Here is a 25,624-nt window from a genome sequence, read left to right on the forward strand (position 1 = left end):
CCCTCAGATAATCTCTGTGTTCGGTTAAACGACCCGATATACCATTATCCAAGAACGCTTTGGCGTTCTTTCTGAGGGACGTCATTAAAGAGGCTCATTCGTCTTCCACACAGATCGAGTTTGAGCCTCTTGCGAGTGAAAAGCCTCACGAGGTCAGAGCTGTCGCAACCTCGCTTGCCTTCCAAAGGAACATGTCGATCAAGGACATCCTTGACGCCACCTTTTGGAGGAGCAATTCAGTATTCGCCTCACACTACTTGAGAGATGTGAGAACGATATACGAGGACTGTGTTCTCTTGGGCCATACGTTTCTGCAGACACAGTCTTGGGGGCTGAAGGTACTCTCTCCCATCCCTTAGTTAGGTTTAGGTTAGGTTTTAGTTGTTGTTGTGTTTTTTGGTTGTGGTGAGGCTTTGGTGAAGACCTCCCATCTCTTAGCTTAGTGTTTCAGGGGGTCTTGGATAGTTGGTCAGGTGGTGGTCAGTTGCTTCGTTGCCCTCATTTGTATGGCTCTATGCTCTTGTCACATTGAGGTCACGTCCCCGTTGACAGAGCATCCAGAGCGCACCAGCACTACAGGTCTCCACCTGGCTGGCAACTCTGATTAAGCACAAGCAGGCTGAAGTGACAGTAATCACAGAGTCTACTTTGCTAACAGGTGAGGAACCAAGGTGATATCATCTACTTAATTTAAGTTTCCTACAAATCCTATTCTGTCTCTTGTTCCCACCATCCGAAGGTGGGATTCAGCTATATATATATCTGCCAAGTAAGTTTCATGAACAAAATGTTATTGTTATAATACAATTAAGTTTGTTCATACTTACCTGGCAGATATATATAATTAAGTGCCCACCCACCTCCCCTCAGGAGACAGTGGCACTGATAAAATATGAATAGAAAATGGGAATGGTTCCTGATATCCGCCTCCCAGCGGCGGGAATGGGTACTACCACCTGGCCGCCCACTGCGTGTGCCGCGAGTTTTGAAATTCTGTCGGACTTCGGAGAATACAGCTATATATATATCTGCCAGGTAAGTATGAACAAACTTAATTGTATTATAACAATAACATTTTTATAATAAAATAAGATTTAATGTACATTTACTAAGTTACATGATCAAAGCCCTCCCTCCTCCCCTCTCATGGATAACAGGGTATAGACAACTGATTATTGTACTAAGTTGGTTCCTTTCTCCCCCAATAGTGGGCGGGGGGGTATCGCCTAGCCAATACAAATGGCGCTACCACAAATTTCAAAATTCTAGCTGCCAACTGTTAGAAACTATAGCTATGTAACTGCTTGGTAAGTATACATAAAATCTTATATCAATATAAAGATGTAATTTTCTGCAGTGCAGGTGCTCTCTAAATTAACACATTTAGGAAAGTTTAGGTAAGATAAATGCGAGAAACAAGATTCCATTAAAGTGACTTGAAAATTGTAGATGCTATCTTGAGTTTGCACTGTATATTTAATTGTGTTCATATCTATGTATTTAAATTGCTGAGTTAATTGCTTGCTTCTTCAACAGGGGGAACAGGTGTCATTGCTCGACAGTCATTAAAGATGATATTAGGCAGAGATTTCTCCTTTCCCCATATTCGTCTCATTTATCCTACTGCCCCAGTAAGACCATATACACTTGCTGGTGGTATTCATCGAAATGTTTGGTTTGATAGGTAAAGTATTACTCAGTATGTTAAAAATATCACTGTTTCCTATTTAAAGGTAGAATTTTTATTCAGAATTTTCCCAGAACAAATAGAGTATTTGAGATTAGCCAGGTTCTGAGAGAAATACTGTCAATTTCATGTCATTCATGTAGATATTCTCTCAAGAAAAATTCTTTCAGTACTCCCCAACTTACAACCAAATTATATTTCTGACAAATGCTTGGAAGTTGAAATTAATCAGTCAATAATTGCATGTTTTTGTACAAAGACAAACCATTGCCTTACTTAGCCGTGTGCTTGAACCCAGAAATCACAGTACAAATACTAGACTACTGGAAGTCATAACAGTGCGTGATATTTTTAACTGTGATATCAATGCTTAGAAAAATATTTTGTTCATGAAACTTACCTGTCAGATATATATATAGCTGTATTCTCTGAAGTCCGACAGAATTTCTAAAAACTTACGACACACGTAGTGGGAGTAGGGTGGTTAGTACCCATTCCCAGCGGCAGGTATCAGGAACCATTCCCATTTTCTATCAGATTTTCTTTGTCGCCGGTGTTGTAAACAACTGTTTTATACATTCAACTTACCTGTCAGATATATACATAGCTATTACTCCGTCGTCCCCGACAGAAATTCGAATTTCGCGGCACACGCGGCAGGTAGGTCAGTGATCTACCCCCCCGCCGCTGGGGTGGCGGGAAATAGGAACCATACCCGTTTTCTAATTCAATATTTTTTCTGTCGCTTGGAATGTAAACAACGTTTGCAGTTCCTCCTGATGGATTTTCGTGTTTCATCGCCATCGATCGTCTGGGCTAACTTTTACAGGGAAGTAATGGATCTTTGGTTCGGCATACGCTTTTGTTAAACTTTTTGATAATATTACTTTGAAAATTTTGAAGATTAGTGACGTGTAACTACCGAAGTTTTTCGGTAGAACACTCATGCACTTTCACGAAAGTGAATTACTTATACTTTCATGAAAGGGAATTACTTATATTTATTCATTAATACTAATAAGTGTTAGAATTTCATGAGAAATGTATATCTTTCTTTCCTAGTTGGGGAAGTCAGAAAAGTAACTATCCTTTAGAAGCTTTATTAGCTCTTGTGTTAACAAGCAATTATAGTAGTAACAGTACTAGTAGTTGTTGAATCCTCATCACCTTCATACTCCGCAGAATCTACAATATCATATTTGCAAATTGTAGACTTTGGATATAGTTCAAATGCGAACTCTTAGAACGTAAGAAGTGAATATAGTGTTCCCCATTACAATGGAGGGTGCGTCTGATCGGCTCTGTCTCGCTCTCAGGTCTAGACCTCTTCCAAGCTCACAAGCCCAGAGGAGAAGGAATGTCGAAAACCGTAAGGAGGTTTCAGAGAATCCCCACCGGTCAGACGTCCCCTCGGCAGGTTCTGTAGAGCGTCCAGACTGCCAGGGATAGCCATTGGAAAGGCATCCTAAAACAGTGTTTCTCCCTTTTTATGCCTACTGTTCCATGATGGATAGGAGAACTTCGCATGAATGAATTTGACGAAGATCATCGGTATAATTGCCTTCTGGTAGAATTATTCAAAATGAGAATGACTAATCGATCCACCTTTCGAATCAGGCGACGATTTAGCGCCTTCTAATATTAGAGATCATTCGATAACATTTGTAATAAAGTCATTGTTCGAATTTTTTTTCGCAACTAGACGAGAACGCTATCCCATGGGGGTATGAAATTGTTATTTCAACATAAGATTCCCCATCGGTGCATTTTTAGATATAGATCTATTCTGATTAGAACGATTTAGATTATTTGTCAATCGAATGAATTATATGGATCTCGTTGAGTGATAAAGACTTTTAAGCTTCTAGCTCTTACCATGCTTAGGACAAATCGCCTTAGGACTACGGTATGGCAAGGCATTCTCACATACCGAAATTTATGCTATAATAGTCAAGTGAAATCCTTACAAAATTTCCTAAATTAATACAGTTTACCTTAATGTAATTGTATTATAGAGTATTCTATTACGCTAGAGTATGAGTTATATGATGCTTTCGTGTCTTCGAGAAGTGATCGGAGAAGCATATCTTTATTGGTGAATTGAGAGTAGGATAGAAACATTTTTCTTCGTGTTAGAAGAGGTTTCCATGAATTACCAGTACCCTTCTAGGCCTTTCCTAGGAAGAAATTGTTTAAAAGGATTGTTTAGACGACACCTATTTAGTTTCTAGACTTGTCGAAGTCTCGTTCGCTTAATTATGCTTATATAAAACTTCCTGAAGCTCGATAATAATTTTATAAGATTCCTTTATTTAATGGAGTAACTGGCAACTCTGGAAAGGGAAGGCCAGTCGGCTTTCGAAGACTGCTTTCGCTTTGAATTGAGAGAGAGAAAGAGACCAGCGGCAGTACCATGTTGTTCTCAGTCGTGAGCGCTCGGTTACAGCTCTCTCTCCTGCGGAATGGGATAACTAACCGTATCTCTTCCCTACAATCGTGGTCTTAGCCTCGGATTGAGGGAATACTGAAGCTGTCATAAATAAATATTGTCTGCCTTTTGTTAGGAAGCTTTCAATAAGAAAGATATTACAACCTTCAATGCTGTTTACCGTAGATAACATGATTAAAGGATTCTAATGCAGCAGAACATTATATTATTTAATGCACTCATACTTATGAAAGCATGTCTTATTAGAGTACATACTTAGTGAGAAGAGAGATGTAATAGAGATTCACTTCAAGACTACGCTATGGTTAAGTCTTTCGAGAAACGACACAACCGTATTTAGAATCGGATATTGCGCAGAAGTTGTATGAGTCCAATGGGAAACATTCTTTTAGTGGGAAATGGTTTCCCTGAATGGATTACACTACGTATATAATAGTTTTTCATAATAAGAACGGAAATAACATATGAAAGGATGTCGGGTACCATAAAGAGCCAGTTGTTCTGGCACATAACATAAAGATAATTAGTAGGAGGCACCAGCCTGGCGCAAGTTGCGCCAGCCTAGTGCAATAAGCCAAGAGCACCAGCCAAAATATTTCTCGTTCAGGAAAAAAGGGGGGGGGGGATACGGAAGAATTAACTGAGGAAAGAATAATTCCCCTTCCGATATACTCGAATTAGAGGAAAATTGAGAAGAAAAATCCAACTATGGAAGTACGTAAAATTATAGGATTCTTACAGCACTCTTCTTATTTTGATATCGAGATTTTCCTGACCACGGTTGCAAGGTAATGGGCCCAGAAGCGTGACGCCTCCAGGAGCGAGGCGCCAGGCAAGAGCGAGGACGCTGCGAGGCGCGAGACGCCAGCCAGAAGCGTGACGCCTCCCAGGAGCGAGGCGCCAGGCAAGCGCAAGGACGCTGCGAGGCGCGAGACGCCAGCCAGAAGCGTGACGCCTCCCAGGAGCGAGGCGCCAGGCAAGCGCGAGGACGCTGCGAGGCGCGAGATGCCAGCCAGAAGCGTGACGCCTCCCAGGAGCGAGGTGCCAACCAGGCGCAAGACATCAGGATCTCCAATTTCTCAGTATTTGGAGATGGCCCCCCCCACTTTCCAAGAGTTTCCTCTTTGAGAACTGACACAAGATCAGTTTTTTTTCCTGACAGGGACACAAGTTGTCGTCACAGGCGGCCGTGGCCCTTGTCAGGATTAACTGAAATTGCGGAAGTCTCTAACAAGAACAGACTTCTCATGTCAGGTGATATAGTGGTCGCGTGAGCGACTTCTTTCCTGGCAAGAGAGTTGTTTTGGGAGAAACTTTCTTTGCCAGATCAACCCTCTACTGACAATTATTCTAGATATCGCACAGGCGAACGTAGTACGTGTCAGGATAAGTGGGTTCTTCTGCTTTATAGACCTTTACATGGTGAAGAGAACCGATATCTTTAGAAGTCTCTCGCTTTCCTCAACCTTATGAGACAAGTGATAGAAAAATATATCGGACTCATAAGTTAATCTGGGTGCAGGTTTTAGAAAGACCTTGGCAACCCTTTTTTATTGCACGTTTCGGCTATTCCCTTGAACCATGCAGCTTCCTCCTTTCTCCTCTTTCATTGTTATTAACAGGATGTTATATTATCCTACTCCTATGCAAAACATATAACAAGGGAGACCTTGTAATGTTTTGGTACTGGAAAAAAAGACTCGTAGGAGCTCTCAGTATTGGGTGAGAGGCTTTTTCAAGTAGTTTGAACCGTACATTACGGCCTGATGTCCTAGGATAGGAATCTTGAATGATTCTCCTCGATCCTGGATCTTTATTAGGAGAATAGGATAATAATAATTTGTTGTTTTGCTGAATAACGATGATAAGAATTTTCCATTCTCTCGTTGCCCAGGCACGAGGACGGGAAGAAAGAATATAAGAGAGAGGTAGCAATCTACGCCATCTTTATTTTATAGAAAGGGGAATAAAATTTAGTCTTTTTCCCCTAAAATATAAAACTCTTACAGAATGTAAGACAAAGGGCATCAAAGAAAGAGATGATAATACGTTATGCCTCATTTTAGACTTTAGAAAAGGTTGGATTCACAGGTCATGTTCTTCTCACAGCAAGTTTTGGAAGTCTTTTCCAAGACAGTCTGAATATTCTTTCAGCATCTATTTTAAATGGACCTTAACAACCTCTCCACTCTGAGTCTGTCTGCGTGCAGACTGACCAGAAGTGGACATGAATGAGAGGATGTTTCAAGGTAAATGACAGTAGCATGAATAAGATATATAATTACTGCAGATCGTGCTAGAGGGAATGAGGAAACTGGTCCTCTTCCGATACCTCTGTGAACCACATAGCGGTTTTTTCTTCCCTTTCAGAGGGAAGAATCACCTTTGTATATTTCTGCTATCAAAGAACGCAGTAAAAGGCTATACTCTGTCTCTATAAAGGGAATTGGAGATAGCAGAGCATTAAGATCTTCGGAATTATACAATACCTCTATACGACAAGACTAAGAGATCTTATAATTACAATGGGATCCTATTTGGGCCTCAGATTCCGTGTTCTGACAAGATGGAACTGCTCCTCATCAATGTTTCTCTTGGTACTAAACGACCAAAAGGACGAGTGAAATTTTGGGCTTGGAATCTGGAATCAAATTCTAGAAAGACTAGGCAATGGGTTCCTGCCAGCATGGTATGTTTGGCAAAAGAACTAAAAAACCTTTTATTCCCTGGATCAACGCTTTCAGATAAAGGATTCGTTGTCCAGCAATGTATTTACGTTCTCATCTACAAAAGAAGATAAGGTTTAAACGTTTGCTTACAGAGTCTTTGGAATACGATGAGGGCTTAAAAAACACTTCCAGAAGGTTCGAAGAGATATTTAAAGAGCTAGAAATCAGGAATCCTCCCAATTTCAGCTCAGAATCTCCTTAGACTTCCAGGCTCTTTCCCTGCCTTCGTGCAAGGATAGGGAAGATTTTGCAACAAGTGAACTCATCAACATGTAGGAAGAGTGCTCGTTAGCAACGGAAGTATCAAGTATGATCCTCCTCGGAGGAAGACTGGTCTCTCGGACTATTAGATTTCCTATCGTCTACTGGATGTAGCTGACTAAAATTACCTCCCCTTGTTACGGAGGCCATAAGCTCAAAGTGAAAGAATTTCTTCCACCCTTTTCCATTCTCCTGATAAACGATTGTGGATGTTCAGACTTTCGGACAATGTAGTGCCAATCAGGCGCCAAATGCCAAACAGGCGTAAAGACGCCAGAGCAAGACAGTCCAAATAAACACTGTCATTGTCTGATGAGGAGAAGGAGTAGGCCTCCAATCTGCGCAGATGCGCTAGAGGCGAATAAATCAGCAAATAAAGTGTCCGAGGTGGACATCGCCAGTTTTCATCGAGACTCTTAACAAGCTCGAATCTCCAGCAAGTGGGGAGAAGTCAGCCAGGCGCGAGGAGCCAGCCAGACGCGAGGCGCCAGGCAAGCGAAGCGCCAGCCAGGCGCGAGTGAGGCGCCAGCCAGGCGCGAGACGCCAGGCAGGCGCAAGCCAGGCTCTGGGCTTCATCCAGAAGAGATCTATTTCAAAGAAAGCCCTGGTCTTCTTTGGAACAGTGGAATCTCTAAAGCACTTCTTGAGTAACTTGATGATTCCTTCAAACAGCTAAGAATTAAAAGCGCTGAAGTGCGAGCTTTTAACAATTCTTGTTTTTCTTTCCATAACAATATGTCGTGAGAGACATATTAGCTGTAATAACCGGAGATGCAACTCTGTGTTGACTTCTCTTTGCACGAAGGAGATCAAGTGGACCTATGAGAGATCCTTCTCTCTTTGTTATACGTGTCCACGGATGCGTTGCTGGGATAGGGAGACGACACTGATCCTTAACTAGTGAATTAAAAATTTTTTTATTTTTTTTTTTAACATAAGTGTATTATTTTGTGGGGTTATTTGAAATGAGTTTGGGGATAGCTCTTTTCAAATTAAGCACAAACCCTCGTGGTAGGATCAGGTGATCGGGATCGGTGTTGTGCTCCTTAAATTATGCCAATAGGCATTGGTGTATTGTCATGTAAGTGGATAAGACCCCATTGACAAATGACCACTAGATTCTGTCAAGTAAGTGGATAAGACCCCATTGACAGATCTACAAGAACTCTTAGCCATAGGTCACATCCTCGCTGAGGCTCTTGAGACGAAGCAGACTACTAGCAATAGCTAGGAAGTCCACCCTTCGTCTAAACACATAGGAACCAAGGTTTTATTTATTTATTACCTACAATGTATGTTGTGTACCTGTCTATTCAGTAATAGCTGTCTTTTACCCTCCACCAATGGTGTGAATCAGCTATGTATATATCTGACAGGTAAGTTGAATGTATAAAAATGGATATTGTTATGATACAATAAAGTTTTAACATACTACCTTTACCTGGCAGATATATACAATTAAATGGCCCACCCAGCCTCCCCTCAGGAGACAGCTGGAAGAAAAAATATGAATTAGAAAACGGGTATGGTTCCTATTCCCGCCTCCCAGCGGCGGGGGGGTAGATCACCTGACCTACCTGCCGCGTGTGCCGCGAAATTCGAATTTCTGTCGGGGACGACGGAGTAATAGCTATGTATATATCTGCCAGGTAAGTATGTATAAAACTTTATTGTATCATAACAATATCATTTTACAGCACCTCCGCCTCAGGATTTTGGAAAACTGTTATTGCTTGAGTATCCTCTTGACTTTTTGGTTTTTTGACATTGGATCGATAGCTAGGCACACGTTGACTGTGGATTGTTTTGGATTTTGGCTTGGTTTTTTCCTTTAATAAGATGTCTGGGTCTAGTTCGGCTAGCGTCAGGGTGTGTATGAAGGATGAATGTAAGGTGAGGCTACCAAAGGCTTTGGTTGACCCTCACACAGTATGCAAGAGTTGTAGGGGACAAGTGTGTACGTATGATTTTCGCTGCACTGAATGCGAAAGTTTAACTGATTTGCAATGGAAGACGTATGAATCCTACATTAAGAAATTAGAGCGGGACAGGATCAGGAGGTCTTCCTCCAGGAGTAAGTCTGGTAGCAGACGGGGTATTAATGTATCCCCTTCTAACCCTCCTGTAGAGTTTGTAACTCCTAACCCCGTAGTGTTGCCTTCGGGCCCTCAAGTGGTGTCTCAGAGGGTAATGCCCTTTCTCTTATTCTGGATTCGTTAAAGACGCTAGAATCCAAAGTGCTTGCCTTAGAAAATAGGCAAAGTGTGAAGTGCAGTGATAGTGCCCCTAGTGAAGTGGAGGGGGCGTCAGATCGGCCCTATAGCGCCTCTAGGCTGGGACCTCTGCCGGACTCCCAGGACTCAGGGAGAAGGCATGCCGAAGGCTGAAGGAGGGTTACGGGGATCCCCCACCGATCTGACGTCCCTTCAGCAGTTCCTGTAGACGCTTCCCAGGCTGCTAAGGAGCATGCGCGTGCACGCCTCCTTAAGGATTGTTTTTTGTCTTCCGACGCGTCCTCCCCGCGCAAGGGGTGGGAATCTGAAGAGGACCTTCCAAGATCAAGACGCTTCACGTCATGCTCTGTCTGACTTGCGGTCTTCTCCGGAAAGCATAGCTTTTTCGCCTCAGAAGAAGACTAGGACGTCATCCGACCATGACGCCTTCGAGCGCCCCAGTCGCTCTAGATCCAGGGCTTTTCCTGTGAGAAGGAAGAAGGCGTCCCCTCGCCTCTCGCCTTCTCACAGGCGCAGCTCTTCTCCTCGTAAGGAGACTTCGCAGACAGAAATCATCCTCGCTATGCAACGTCAACTAGATGCTTTGCTTAAGCAGAAGGAGGCGGTTCCTCGACGTAGGAAGGACGACAGACTGCCGATCAAGAGGACCAGACAGTCTCCCTCGCCTTCTCCTCGTTCTTCCCCGTCTCCTGGTTTTTCGCCCTCTAGACTTCGTTCTTCTCCCCAGTGCTTGTCTAGAGGTGACGGTAGACGTCATCTGACTCATGCTCCCTTGGGGAGAGAGAGGTCACATCGCGCTCCCCTCTCTTCTCGGCGAGAGGACGATCGGCATTCCGATCTCGACGCTTTTGCTGATGACGAAGTTGTACCTGTTGTACGGACTTCAGTACATGCTGCTCCGCGTAGTAAGGAACGGGCGTCTTCTTTTTCTGCTCCTCTTCGACCTGCTCGTTTCGATGCCCAACGTGACGCTCGTCACAATGCAGGACCTGACGCTTTGCGGGACGCTTTGCGGGACGCTTCACTGGACGTTCGGAGGGACGCTTCGCTGGACACTCGGGTGGACGCTTCGCTGGACGCTCGTAGGGACGCTCGTAAGAACGCTTTGGACGCGAACGTGGAAGTTCGTAGACACTTGGACGCTTTTCCCGAGACTAATTTTGACGCTTCACGGCATCGTGCAACATCATGTTCTCCACAAGCTTTAGTTACTGATCCTGCTACTGTGAAGGATTCTGTTTCTGATGCGCTCCCCGCTTCTTCTCGACATCGTTCGGCTATGAGACTCAGGTCTAAAGGACTTTTGCCTCTTCCTTCAGCGGTATATTCTGGTAAGGAAGAAGGGGAGTTAAGCTGTTCTTCTGAGGACGTTGATGGAGAGCAACCTTCGACGTCTGCTTCATCGGACTACCAAGTCTTGGCTCGGCTTCTCCGTGATTCTTTCGGCGATACCTTCCTTCCTTTTGCTCCTCCTTCTCCTCCCTTGCAATTTTCATCGTCGAGAGCAAGCAAGACGCCTGGATTTATTAAAATGAAGACATCGCTATCGACCAAGAGAGCTTTCCGTAAGGTCAACACCTGGATGGAGTCAAGGAAAGCACAAGGGAAGACCACCTTCGCCCTGCCTCCGTCTAGACTTAGCGGCAAGGCAGGGATGTGGTACGAAACTGGTGAAGAATTGGGACTGAAGGTACCTACTTCGGCGCAAGGGGATTTTGCCAGCATTGTGGATGCTTCTAGGAGATCTCTCCTAGCTTCAGCTAAAGTTTCATGGACGACTTCAGAACTGGACCATCATTTGAAGGGCCTTTTCCGGTCCTTGGAAGTCTTCAACTTCTTAGACTGGTGTTTGGGCGTGCTCGACAACCAGTCTCGTAAACCAGATTCCATTAGCCTCGGGGAGCTGTCCAGTGTATTGTCATGCATGGACAAGGCCGTCAGAGATGGCTCGGAGGAGTTAGCCTCACATTTTTGCGCAGGCGTGTTGAAGAAGAGAGCGCTTTATTGCAACTTTGCAGTTAAATCTGTCTCTCCCTCACAGAGGACAGAGCTTTTGTTTGCGCCTTTTTTGAGCCCTCTCTTCCCCCAGGCTATGGTGAAGGATCTGGCGGTAAGCCTTCAAGAAAAAGCCACGCAAGATGTTTTGGCTAAGTCGTCGTGACGTCCTGCTGGCCCTTCCACGTCTTCAGGAAGCCAGTCTCTTAAAAGGCAGAAGCCCTTTCGTGGAGGAACATCAGCTAGATCTTCCCCCCGAGGAAGAGCCCCTGCTAAGTCTAGGGGTAAGAAATGAGAGATCCGTCCTTCAGTCGCCGGTAGGAGCCAGGCTGCAGTTGTTCGTAGAAGCCTGGAGAGAGAGAGAGGCGGACACCTGGTCTCTCAACATCATAGAGAAAGGGTACAAAATCCCTTTCGTAAAGCCGCCCCCGCTGAGTTCAACTCCCAGGGACTTGTCCCCGTCGTATCGTCAGGAGAAACGGAAGATACTTTTCGATCTGCTCGAGCAGATGCTCGAGAAGGGAGCAGTGGAACAGGTCTTAGACCTGTCATCGCCAGGATTTTACAACAGATTGTTCCTAGTTCCAAAACAGTCGGGAGGGTGGCGGCCGGTCTTGGATGTAAGTCGTCTGAACCTCTTTTTAGAGAAGCAGAGGTTCAAGATGGAGACACCTCAGTCAGTTCTGGGGCCTTAAGACCTGGAGATTGGATGGTATCACTCGACCTTCAGGACTCTTATTTTCAAGTCCCGATACATCCCCTTCGCTTCGTCCTGAAAGGGAAGGTATTTCAGTTCAGGGCTCTTTGTTTCGGACTGAGTACGGCCCCATTTGTGTTCACCATCTTGATGAAGAATGTGGCGAGGTGGCTCCATCTTTGCAACATCAGGATCTCGCTCTATCTGGACGACTGGCTCATACAAGCCTCTTTGCAGACCCAGTGCCTGAAGGACCTGCAAACGACTCTGTCCTTAGCTGCGTCCCTGGGACTTCTGGTAAACTTCGAAAAGTCACATCTGACCCCAACACAGTCCATCGTGTATCTGGGGATTCAGATGGATTCAGTGGCTTTTCGGGCTTTTCCGTCCCAGGAACGCCAGCAATAAGGCCTAGAGAAAGTGTCAGCCTTTCTAGGGAAGGATTCATGCTCGGTGAGGGAATGGATGAGTCTGCTGGGGACCATTTCCTCGCTGGAGAAGTTTGTTTCCCTGGGGAGGCTACACCTCCGACCTCTTCAGTTCTTCCTGTCGAACAGCTGGACAGACAAGGACAACCTCAACATGATTTTAACCATCTCAGAAGAGGTAAAGAGCCATCTAAGATGGTGGCTCGATCCATTGAAGCTGTCAGAGGGCATGTCCCTCAAGGTTCGGAACCCAGACCTAGTGTTGTTCTCCGACGCGTCATCCACGGGGTGGGGAGCAACACTAGGAGGGGAGGAAGTGTCAGGCACCTGGAGAGGGGAACAGGTAGCCTGGCATATCAACTTCAAAGAGCTGGCAGCGATTCAGTTGGCGCTCCGGTTCTTTCAAGACAAAGTCTCCCGTCGCGTAGTCCAAGTCAACTCGGACAACACCACAGCCCTGGCATACTTGAAGAAGCAAGGAGGAACGCACTCTCGCTCCCTGTTCGCTCTAGCGAAAGAGATTCTTCTTTGGGCGAAGGCGAGAGAAGTCACGATCCTAACAAGGTTCATCGCCGGGGTCGAGAAGGTCCGTGCGGATCTCCTCAGTCGACAAGGACAACTGCTGCCGACAGAGTGGACCCTCCATCAGGAGGTATGCCAGGAGCTGTGGGGTCTTTGGGGATGTCCTTTGGTGGACATTTTCGCAACCATCAAGAAACTGGGCGAGACTTCCTCTTTATTGTCCCGGTTCTCGATCCGGGAGCAGTAGCAGTAGACGCCCTTCTATGGGATTGGACGGGCCTGAACCTCTACGCATTTCCCCCGTTCAAGATTTTGGGGGAAGTGCTAAGAAAATTTGCAGCTTCGGAAGGGACGAGGTTGACGTTAATCGCCCCCTTTTGGCCCGCAGCGGACTGGTTCACAGAGGTGATGTCCTTCCTGGTAGATTTTCCGAGATCTCTTCCGTCGAGGAGAGATCTACTCAAACAGCCCCACTTCGAGAGGTACCACAAAAACCTCTCCGCTCTGAGTCTGACTGCGTTCAGACTATCCAGAAGCTGGCCAGAGCGAGAGGTTTTTCGAAACCTGTGGCTAAAGCTATCGCCACCGCGAGGAGGCCTTCATCAATCGCTGTGTACCAATCGAAGTGGTCAGCTTTTAGGAGCTGGTGTAAGAAGAAGGGAGTTTCCTCTACCACGACCTCTGTGAGCCAGATCGCCGACTTTCTCCTTTATCTCAGACGAGATTTGAAGTTAGCAGTGTCATCTATTAAGGGCTACAGAAGCGTTTTATCTGTAGTCTTTCGCCATAGAGGTCTAGACCTAGCGAATAAGAAAGATCTCCACGATCTATTGAGATCTTTTGAGACCACCAAGGTGCCCCTTCCTAAGTTGCCTTCTTGGAACTTAGACGTGGTCCTTAAGTTTTTAATGTCGAGTCGCTTTGAACCCCTTCACACTGCGTCTTTGCGAGACTTGATGAGGAAGACTGTATTCCTAACTGCTCTGGCGACTGCGAAGAGAGTTAGCGAAATACAAGCAATAAGTAAGCACGTCGCCTTCAAAGGGCATAATGCGGTCTGCTCTTTGGGGATGACGTTTCTGGCTAAGAATGAAAACCCCTCCGACCCTTGGCCTAGGTCTTTCGAGATCAAGGGGATGGCAGGGATCATTGGTCAAGAGCCAGAAAGAGTCCTGTGTCCTGTCAGGGCTCTAAGAGAATACCTTCGGAGAACAAGGAATTGTAGAGGTTCTGCGGAGAACTTATGGTGTTCAGTCAAGAGACCAGATATGCCCATGTCCAAGAATGGGCTGGCATTCTTCTTAAGGGACACCATAAAGGAGGCGCACTCATCTTGCAAGGACACAGTGACTTTGGACTGTTAAGAGTAAACACTCACGAGGTGAGGGCTATTTCAACCTCGATAGCCTTCCAGAAAAATATGGCCCTCAAAGACATTTTGAGTGCCACTTTTTGGAGGAGTAACTCGGTGTTCGCCTCACACTACCTACGGGAGGTGAGAACGACGTACGAAAACTGTTACTCTCTTGGGCCATACGTCGCCGCAGACACTATTTTGGGGGCAGGAGGTAGCACTCATCCTTTCCCATAGAAAAGGGTAGGTGAGTTTTTTAATCTTTGCAATGTTTATGGTTGTAGGGTCGGCCGCCGAATGCGGACTTCCCTTCTATTAGCCTTTTTTATGTGGGAGTATTTTGTTAGGCTAACTTAGGTGGTGGTTTTGCCTCGTTGCCCTCAGAAGTATGGTCATGGTCTAGTCACATTGTGGTCACGTCCCCGTTGACAGATCATCTAGAGCACACCAACTACACAGGTTGGTGTGCTCTTGTTGGTAACTCTAGTGAAGCAGAAGCAGGCTTGGGTGACAGTAATCACGAAGTCAGCTATGTTAACAGGTAAGGAACCAAGATGTCAATCATCTACATGTATATGTTTCCTAAAATCCTTTTCTGTCTCTCCCACTGCCAAAGGTGGGATTCAGCTATATATATATATCTGACAGGTAAGTTTCATGAACAAAATGATATTGTTAACCCTCTTACGCCGACTGGACGTATTTTACGTCGACATTTTTTGTCTCCCGTGTGCCGACTGGACGTATTTTACGTCGACTTACAAAAGTTTTTTTTTAAATTCGGGGAAAAATACTTATAGGCCTACCAGCCTAAAACTTTTGAATCACGCGCCTTGTGGGATGCTGGGAGTTCACGGATCAAGGTGTTGTTTTGTTTACAATCGTTACGCAGGCGCGCAAGCGCAAATTTCTTTCTTGCCGCATTAAAAAGTATCTGTGACACATCTCGGAAATTATTTTGTCACTTTGACATAATTTTTGTACCATTGTAAATTAGCCGTTACATGAAGTATTATATATGAAAATGTGCGCATTTTTATGTAGAATACAACAATAAAATACTCATGATTGTAGCTTTTATCAGTTTTGAGATATTTTCATTTAAATAACGATAATTGCCAAAATTTCAACCTCCTGGTCAACTTTGACTCTACCGAAATGGTCGAAAAACGCAATTGTAAGCTAAAACTCTTATATTTTAGTAATACTCAATCATTTACCTTAATTTTGCAACTAATTGGAAGTCTCTAGCACAATATTTCGATTTATGGTGAATTTATGAAAAAACTTTTTCTTTCGTCCACGCGGGAACTCTTCCGATAAAAATCATACATGCGATTGTGGTAATGTTTGCACCATTTTAAAATTAGCCGTTATATAAAGTTTTATATATGGAAATGTGTGCAATTTCATGCACAATACAACTAAAAACAACCCATGGTTGTAGCTTTTATCAGTTTTGAGATATTTTCATATAAATAACGATAATTGCCAAAATTTTAACCTTCGGTCAACTTTGACTCTACCGAAATGGTCGAAAAACGCAATTGTAAGCTAAAACGCTTATATTCTAGTAATATTCAAGCATTTACCTTCATTTTGCAACAAATTGGAAGTCTCTAGCACAATATTTCGATTTATGGTGAATTTATGAAAAAAATAACATTTTCTTTATGTCAGCGCGGTAACTCTTCCGAAAAAATCATACGTGCGATTGTGGTAATGTTTGCACCATTTTAAATTAGCCGTTACATAAAGTTTTATATATTAAAATGTGCGCAATTTCATGTAGAATACAACTTTAAATAATTGAAGGTTTTAGCTTTTCTCATTTTCGAAATATTTGCATATAAATCACGATAAATAGAAAAACAAAAACCACATTCGGTCAACTTTGACTCTACCGAAATGGTGGTCGAAAATCGCCAATTGTAAGCTAAAACTCTTACAGTCTAGTAATATTCAGTCATTTATCTTCATCTTGAAACAAATTCGAAGTCTCTAGAAAAATATTTAGATTTATGGTGAAATTTAAAAAGAAAATCTTTCCCTTTCCTCCCGCGCGCGGATTCTCCGCCACAAATCTCCGAAATGAGTACGTCCCATTCTCGGAATATTTGCTCCATTTCATATTAGGCATTTCATAGAGTTTTATATATGAAAATGTGTGCAATTTCATGTAGAATAAAACGAAAAATATTTGAAGGTTGTAGCTTTTCTTATTTCCAAAATAATTGCATATGAAAAATATATATATAAAAAAATTCGACATTCGGTCAACTTTAACTCATCAGAATATGGTCAAAACTGCAATTGTAAGCTAATACTATTACAGTATAGTAATATTCAATCATTTGTCTTCATTTGAAAGAAATTGGAAGTCTCTAGGACAAAAAAAAAATAATATTTAGATTTATGGTGAATTTTTGAAAAAAATATTTTTTTATGTCCGCGCATTACGAATTCATGCATTATTTTGTGATAATATTTTCTCTGTGTTGCTTTTATCGTTTTACAATGTGTTATATACCAAAATGATCGCAATTTAGTGTAAATTACAACAACGAAGCACGAAACAAAGAAACGTGCACGAACGCCGACCCCCTTGAAAAACAGGAAATCATGAACATAATAAACGTAGATCAAACAAGATCGACAAAGTAACTGCCACCCAAGACAAAATAAAATAAAATAAATGAAAATAAAAATATATACTGAAAATATATACTGAAATACCATAAGTTACGAGTATATAAAATATAAATATATAGGTACTGATTTACTGAAGAAGCCCGCTCGAAATTGGTACAAAACAAGGGAACGACGTAATGGCGGCTCGCTACCGCTCGTTACGGGAGGAGACGCCTAACAAAATCCTAAATAAAGGCAAAACGAAAGGCAAAATCACTCCCTAAATACAGAAAAAGGGCGAACCAGTACTTAACTTGGGTGAAGAGGCAGATTGACGATCCATAACAAAAAAGAATAACGAAACCAATAAAAAGAACAGATAGCTATAAAAAAGCGTGCAACGCTGGAAGGCTATCGATAAGAATGACGCCGCAGTCCCCTCAACAGGGTAGTGGGTGTGACCTATAGGTCGGCTCCCCGTTTTCAGGGTCTTTTGATGAGGAAAAGGCTAATTGGAGGGGTTACTGTGGTAGTGTTTAAACACTCGCCCCAGTTCTATACCGAACCATTTTATTTTAGGTGAGCGAGTCAGAGACTTCTGACATGTCCAATTTAGCAGTTCTCTGGTATCATAGCAATATTTTACTAGAAATAGTGCTAAAGAGGACACATTTCACGGAGCGACACGGCTGAGCCCAGAAAAAGTAACTTGTTACCTTTAACCATTTTGCGTACAGCGCGATTTGAATACAATTATATATGAAATTTCGTTTTTGGCTATCATATATTGCATTATTTATATATGATAATGATAATTTTTTTTTCATTTCTGATGGTTGCATACTAAACTTCAGCCAATGACAAAACAAGGAGCCAAAAATGAACTCTGTTATCTTGAAAACTAAGCGCGCTGTGATTTTTTGAAAAAAAATATTTTTTCCAAGCTTCCGCGCTCACTCTGAAACACCTCTGGCACACGGGAGACAATTTTTTTTTTTCTTTTTTTACCGCTTCGGCGTAAGAGGGTTAAGATACAATAAAGTTTGTTCATACTTACCTGGCAGATATATATATTTAAAGTACCCACCCACCTCCCCTCAGGAGACAGTGGAGATAGAAAATCTGATAGAACATGGGAATGATTCCTGATACCCGCCTCCCAGCGGCGGGAATGGGTACTAACCACCCTACTCCCACTACGTGTGTCGTAAGTTTTTAGAAATTCTGTCGGACTTCAGAGAATACAGCTATATATATATCTGCCAGGTAAGTATGAACAAACTTTATTGTATCTTAACAATATCATATTTGTTTTGTCACTAAAAACCCTTTACCATATGACTGGCTTTAGGTGTATCAGCTCCCTTTCCAGAAATGCTCTTAAAAGGAAGAATCCAATTCTCCATGTGCTTATATGGGCTCTGAAGTCCATTTGTGTGTCAGTGTGTACTGACCTGTTGACTTTCTTCTCCAGAACTTGACCAGAGTCAGAGCAAACTTGGGTTTGGGTGATACTCTATGAGCTCAAAGAAGTTTCTTGCGCTCAGCTGAGATTATTAGTGATGGCAAGGGAAGATCTAGAAGAAATATCAGGCTTTCTCAGGGTTTGCAGCTTACTGTTCATCATCCCAAGGCCTCAGGAGGCCTGTCAACAGTTACGCTTCTTAAAGTTGCTACTTTCGCTAATTTTTTGGGATGGCAATGGTTCCATCAAGCAGTGCCTTCATTCAGAAGTGTAAACTATTTGGCATCCCAGGTCTTGAAAGGTGGGTACCCTTCAGGTCCAAGTTTACAATTCTTCAAGGATATCCATCTGGTATGTTTAGCAAGGAAGGATTCTCCAATTTAACGACTTTTTGCCAAGCCAAAGTCCCATAGGTCACCCTTATTACCCATTTTCTCCCTGTCATGTTAGGGCGAGACGATTTATTCTTTTGAAATTTATGCTTACGCTTTTGGAGGTTTGTCCTTTGTTTTTCATCTGGTATTAACTCTTCTCCTTTGTCCTTTCGCCAGCTTATTGGACAAAGAGAAGGTTGGGGGGCCGGTGTGGTGTTGGTGTTTAAGGGATCTCCTCTCATTTTGGAGGGTGATGCCCTTTGATGTGACAGGAGTATCCTTTTTTAATCATATATTCTTTCTTTTACAGACTAAAAGTGTTTATAATTGATTACAGCAGTGGATGGTTGGATATCCCTTTTTGTTGGCTATCCTAACTCGGACTTGTACCTGTAACTCATTAGCATGCTGTGACATTGGTCCTCTAGTGTGTGTACTGTTCCCCTGCTGAAAATTATATTCATTTGCTACTGTTATCCTGGAGTTTCGTAGAAGTCAGGCAGAAGTTGGAGAAGTCGAGGAAGGAAGAGGGCTCGTCAAGTGTCATCATCTTTTCTTTTTGTCAATCATCTTATTGTTTCTTCAACCTATCATGTGACTTCTAAGGCTCCTTGCTAGAGGAAAAAAAGAAGGTAGTCTCCCCTCCCCCCCCCACCCCCCCCCCCCTCGCCCCCAGCAAGAAGTCTCATCACAGGACGTCTAAGGGTTTGCCTGAGGAGGCAGTTGGGTCTTCCGTTGGATCACCTGTTCCTACGGGAACAGGAACCGTCACACTGTCCCCAGGGTCTAGCGTGTTTGGAGCTGTAGAAGCACAAACTTGGGTTTACACTTCTACTGCTAGTCCTAGAGGTTCTGCCCAGTGAGTTGCTCAGGTGACTCATTCTGTCATGAAAAAATGTGTGCACCATTTTCTCTCGACTTAAATCCGCAGAATGAGAAGGAAGCTGGCGGCAGGGGCGATGGTCCTTCCTCTCATGCATGATGTATTTATTTATGCTTTTGAATCTGCTTGTGACAGAGTCGTGGGAACTTCTTTCATATTTTATTTTATCGTAATTTGTATTGAAACTGTTACGTTAACTAATGACTGAGTGGTACTTGAATTTGAAAGTGCCTAAATGCCTATCGTAGATAGCGTCACCAGTGAAATGGCTCATCCTTCCTTCTCTTTTGAAGACGTAATGCTTTGCATAAAATAGGGAGATGGGTGTGACTGATGAATTATTTCTATGATTAATTTTTTTGTGTTTAGAGAAGATTTGAAGATAAAAAACATCGGGAGCCCCACTGGTCAGCTAAGAGCTGGCCCAGCAAACATTAAAAAGTTTCCAGAGTGTCAGCAAAAAGTAAGACTGTACAACATGCAACTGCTCTACAACTGATTGATGGTTGGATTGCGTCATTACAATGATTTTTTAAAAATTATTTTCTTTCTCCTATGCCATTTTTTAACTATTATAGTATTGCTATAAAAATAGACATGAAAATAAAATACTGACTGAATATTTTTTAGTATTTAGTTATGATCTCCAGTTTTTGCTTATTTTCACATCCTCTCATCTGTTCATCCTTATAAACGGAATGATGCATGAAATGAGGAAAATTTTGGTAAAAAGGGAAAGGGATGCATTGTTATTGTTTGGTTATTATCATCTGAAAGATATTCTGAGGCCCATATAATATATGTATTAGTGGAGTGGCCTTGAAAGGAAAGCGAGAAAAAGGAATTGCATATATGTACTACTAAAGACCACTGTCAGAAGGTAATTTCTCTGTACGTATATTTAATTAGGCGGCGCAGATTAATTTAATGTACTTCCATTGTAGCACATTTTTCAGTGACTTATAAGTTTACAAAATGGCACAAATTTTAAATTTATCATGAAGTTGTTGAATGTTATAACATTGAAAGTGTTCGTGCTTAACTTCCATTTGCACATAATATTCTAATGTGTACTGGTTCTATGCATTTGAATGTATGGTTTTATATATACATATGGGCAATGTATTTCAGGCTTGGAATGTCATTAGAGACACCAGATGATCCCTCTACTTTGGAACCAATAGCAGAAGAAATTAGCCAGTTGATTGAGAAGGAGATCAGCTTAGGAATATCAGCTAAGAGAGTTATAATAGGTATGTTTTTGTACAATTTATGCACAACTGGTTTTTTGTTTGGGACAGTGTTACGGACTCTTAGATATCTCAGAGACAATGTTACGGTGTCGAAATATCCTAAAAAGGGTCGACACAATGTTACGGCCTCTGAGGGAGGTCCGCTTCAGGTTCGATATGAAATAATAAAAAAACAAAATATATCAACACAAACAGTTGAAACTGGGGATACGAATATAGAAAGAAACACTAACACAACAAAGGTTTATTTACAAGCTTACTAACAAAGGTAAATGCAGAATGGTATCTCCTATTTACATAAACAGATAGAATCTTACACTGCGTGAACTGGGGGAAACAGTGAGGTAATAAGAATACTTGCTAAACAGTTTGGCACTTCGAAGAGGTGGCTTCAGGAAAGTAGATCGGCGATTGAGGACGTCCTCTTGACTCGAATTGCAGGAACTATTCTATTTGTAAGACAGGAACTCTCCCCTTTTCTTCTCCGAAGTCTGCTCAACGTAGAGACAACTCGGCTGTCCACACCGGAAGATGACTAGACCAGTATCCAACCAACTCTCGAACAACTTCTTTTGATTGATACTTCGTCGGTTCCTTTTTCTCGTATCTCACGGAAGATCTCTGCTGCTGCTGATCAAACATCACTGATAAATCTGTTCTGTGGTCTCGGTGACTAATACTGGAATCTCTCTTTTAACAAATCTGCGTCTTCTCTTTTCCTCACGATCACTGCTCTCCAAAGTTCGTTCGTCGTATTTATACGGCACTCTGGGGGCGGAGCCTACGGCGAACGTCACCGACTCCAGGGATTTCTAGAACTTCTTAGATGAATCTAGACGAGGTATTGCATCAGAAATCGCGGCATTTCTCACGTAACGACGAGATCCACAACACTCCTGCCGATTCTGGAACAACCACGAACATAGGTGCCTCCAACAGTGGCGCGAAAACCTCCTTGCTGCCGAACTTCTCGAAAATGCGTTCTCCTTTTCTTTATCTTTCTTTGCTAGGAAGCAATTACCATCACAGACAGCTGAATGATATCAAGGTAGGAGTGGTAAATGTTTATGGTATCAGGAGAACTCTTGGGGTTAAATGAAGGACCTTAAATGTGTTTGAAAAATGAAAAGTTAAGATTGAGTATAGTAGGAGAAAAGTTGTAATAATAGACCTACCCCCGATACCTCCTGCATTTCGCATTGTCACTCGATTCTCCCGTATTTAGATAAAATCGCCCGCACTTTATTAGTTTAAGTTTGTAATTATTACTAATGCTTATTTTTCAGTAAATATAATTATTTCCTCAGTAAGGTTGCCAAGCTAATTCTGACCTTACCTCACAGTAACGCTGATGAAGAAAGGGTGTTCAGTGTTGTTAATAAGAACTTCACATCTCAGAGAGCCAGTCCTAATATTGAAGGGACACTAGAATCACTTATTGCCTGTAAAACAAATGAGTTTGCCCATAAGGTCTCCTATGAGTATAAACCAAAAGTGAATTACTTGTGCATATACCTGAGCACACATATAATGTTCAAAAATGTTATCACTCTATCATATTCTGCCCATAAAATACATGCAATAATATGTACAGCAGGCTATAAACACAGTCATTTTCTCATATGGATATAACTAAGTATTTTTCTTTAAATTTGGTGTACAGTGGATCCCCCGTATTCGCGTTCTCCAGATTCGCGGACTCACACATTCGCGGATTTCTCTTGGGAACGTTTCCCTACATTATTCGCGGAAAATTCGCGCATTCGCAGTATTTTTCTATGATAAATATCCACAAATTCATGTTTTTTTTATGAATTTCATCATAAAATGCACTATTTGTGATAAAACTATTAAAAAAACCATGTATGAAAATTTTTAGTGGGTTTTTCTTGAGTTTTAACTAACAAAATAGGCTGTTTTTAGCATTTTTATAGGGGTTCCAAACATTCGCGGGTTCTAACTATTCACGGGGGGTCTGGTACGCATCCCCCGCGAATACGGGGGGACCACTGTATTTATTCATGAACTTATGCATCTCTGTTCTTAGTAGATAGATAAAATGCAATATACGTATTGAGAATTATTGGATGAATTTTAAAATACAATGAAATTTTGCCTTGGATTTATGAATCTTCCACATTTTTTTTAAATATCTAATACAGTGGTACCTCGACATACGAAAGGCTCAACTTACGAAAAACTCGAGATAGAAAGCAAATATGAAAAATTTTATGGCTCTTCATACGTAAATTGCTCAAGTTACGAAATGTTGTTGCTGTAAAGTCCTGAGATTCGCCCTGACCACTGAGAACAATTTTAAAACTCCCGCGCCGCCAACTGAGTAAACTCACCACCATCCTTTCGCTCTCCCATTGGTTCCTGATGCTAGTCACCCCATAAGATCCTGCTCTCCTATTGGTCAGCATCTCCCCCTTGTGCTTTAAGTATTCTATTGGTAAAAGGATGCTGTAAATTGGAAAACTTATTCATGCAATACATTTAATAAAAAAAGAATTAGGTAAAGATAGAATAAAGAATAGAAATGAATGGTAATTATACTGTTTGGTAGTTTCAGTAGTTGAAGAGAGATAATGAAAATTTGATGCTTACTGTGTACTAGGAAAAGTGATTGCTTGGCTATCGTTCGATACTCGTAAGTGCTGGATGTAAACAGAAGTTTGGAAGCTTATTTTGTTTGTTTGTTTATTATAGTTAATGGTTACTTAAGGGATTTTGACAGAGGAAAAAAGGGATTTTGACGTAAGGAAAAATCTATTTCTGGGCGATTGGCTCGTGTCGCCAGCGAAATATCCTTTAATCTATTATTTCTAGGGTAAATGTACTAACACATACCAGAGAATAAATAAATAAAGAAAAAGGTCAGTACAACTGACTCGCTCACCCTCCAAGAGGGTGTCGGTATGAACACTATGGCGAGTGAGACCACTACCACGAGCCGCTTGCCAATAGAAATCTCCCACTACAAAATCCCCACAAGAGGGGAGCCGACCACAGAGTGGGCAGCAACTACTACTACTCCATCCCATGCTGCCGACTGCTGCGCCTCTGGTGGCCATCCTGAAGTTAGCAGACAATCTTGAGCGATGGGATGGGTAGGGTAGGGCGGGATTTCGCTGGCGACACGAGCCAATCGCCCAGAAATAGATTTTTCCTTACGTCAAAATCCTTTTCTGGCTCAGCTCGTGTCGCTGCGCGAAATCGTACCAGAGAAATAGCACAAGATTGTAAAGAAAATTCAACTAAAGAAAAAGGGGTCTCAAATAAAAGATAACATAAAAAGAAGGAATATAATAACTAATAAATATACATATACACAATGATACAAAATTAGAAAATATTACTTAAATTAAACTTAATGCTAATAATATTTCTTAAAATTAACTTAATTACATAATATACAGGGCTTACATGGAATATATGTAAAAGCAGTATCTGTGTATAGATATGTACAAAAAAACTCAAAAGCAATTATAACAATAACTTGAACAGAACAAAACTTCAATAATAAAATAATATGAAGGGAATGTATATGACTTAATATACAAAAACCCGTAACCATTGTAAATAAGATGTATCCCCTAGCATAAAAATAAGGGGATCACATCAAAGAGATCAATACATACAATCGATTGTGAGTGCCCCTAGCAAAAAAATAAGGGACACCCACCATATCACCATAAGAGCAGCTAAGACCCAAGGTAAACGTAGATGAACATGACAGGCATAGACGAACTGTTGGGTGAGACAGGTAGAAAGGAGGACTGGATCTACTAGATTAAGCTTAGCAGAGTCGGGGGAAAACTATGTTACCCGCCGCAACTGCTGAAAATTTCAGAGCTTCCAAGGACTTTAAGTAATGAAGCTTAAATACTGTCGGCGATTTCCATCCAGTATATTTTTGTTTTTTCAACTCATCGAAATTCCATATGTTGGAAATAGTTAATTGAGGTGGCTACTGCCCTGACATCATGTGCTTTTGGGAAAGAGTCAGGATTGGCTTGCTTAATAAAGTACAGGATCTGCTGCCTGATGCCTTTAATAGATAAAGTACCACCTTTTTCTCTCTTAAAGAAAGGAGGACCCGATGAGGATGAGGAGGTCCTGGACAGAAAGGCTCGTAAGGTCGATACTGGGCAAAGAGATATATCTTGTGGAAGGGGTACAACCTTCCATGGTTCCCACCTCATCAAAGGATCTTCATTCTTTGCTATAAAAAACTACGTTCCGGAGAAGTAGCACTTCCCCTGTGGGAAGAAATTGAATATGATCCGGATCTCTGGATAATGCCGACAGTTCTGAAATTCTAGCTCCTGAGGCCAAGCTTAATAAAAATAGAGTTTTTCTTAAGAGCATTATAAATGAACCTGTGTCATTATCAGTTTCTGAAGCCAGCTTTAGAACATCATTTAAGAACCATGATACTGACGTAGGCCTTACAGAAGGTCTAAGTCTAGCACAAGCCTTGGGAATAGACGAGAAGTAGGAGTCTGTCAAGTCTATGTTGAAACCAAATTGAAAAATCTTTTTCAAGGCTGACTTGTTTGTCGTAATGGTGCTAGCTGCTAAGCCTTTTTCAAATAAAGATCTGAAAAAGGATATAGCTGAATTGATTGTCATGATTCTAATATCTGATTCTCTCAG

The 25,624-nt window shown here is 42.1% G+C and overlaps 1 protein-coding gene across 2 annotated transcripts in view; it reads left to right on the forward strand.

Moving 5' to 3' along the window:
• The window catches only part of LOC135196948 (lysophospholipase-like protein 1), a 129,162-nt gene that overhangs the window by 30,431 nt on the left and 73,107 nt on the right, over positions 1-25,624 (forward strand). For both annotated transcript variants that reach the window (XM_064223794.1, XM_064223795.1), the window contains exons 2-3: positions 1,537-1,684; positions 20,841-20,962. In XM_064223794.1, coding sequence (XP_064079864.1) covers positions 1,537-1,684; positions 20,841-20,962 — 270 coding nt within the window. The remainder of the gene's footprint in view (positions 1-1,536; positions 1,685-20,840; positions 20,963-25,624) is intronic.

This window comes from Macrobrachium nipponense, chromosome 18, assembly GCF_015104395.2.
Source record: "Macrobrachium nipponense isolate FS-2020 chromosome 18, ASM1510439v2, whole genome shotgun sequence".
Classification (NCBI taxonomy): Eukaryota; Metazoa; Arthropoda; class Malacostraca; order Decapoda; family Palaemonidae; genus Macrobrachium; species Macrobrachium nipponense.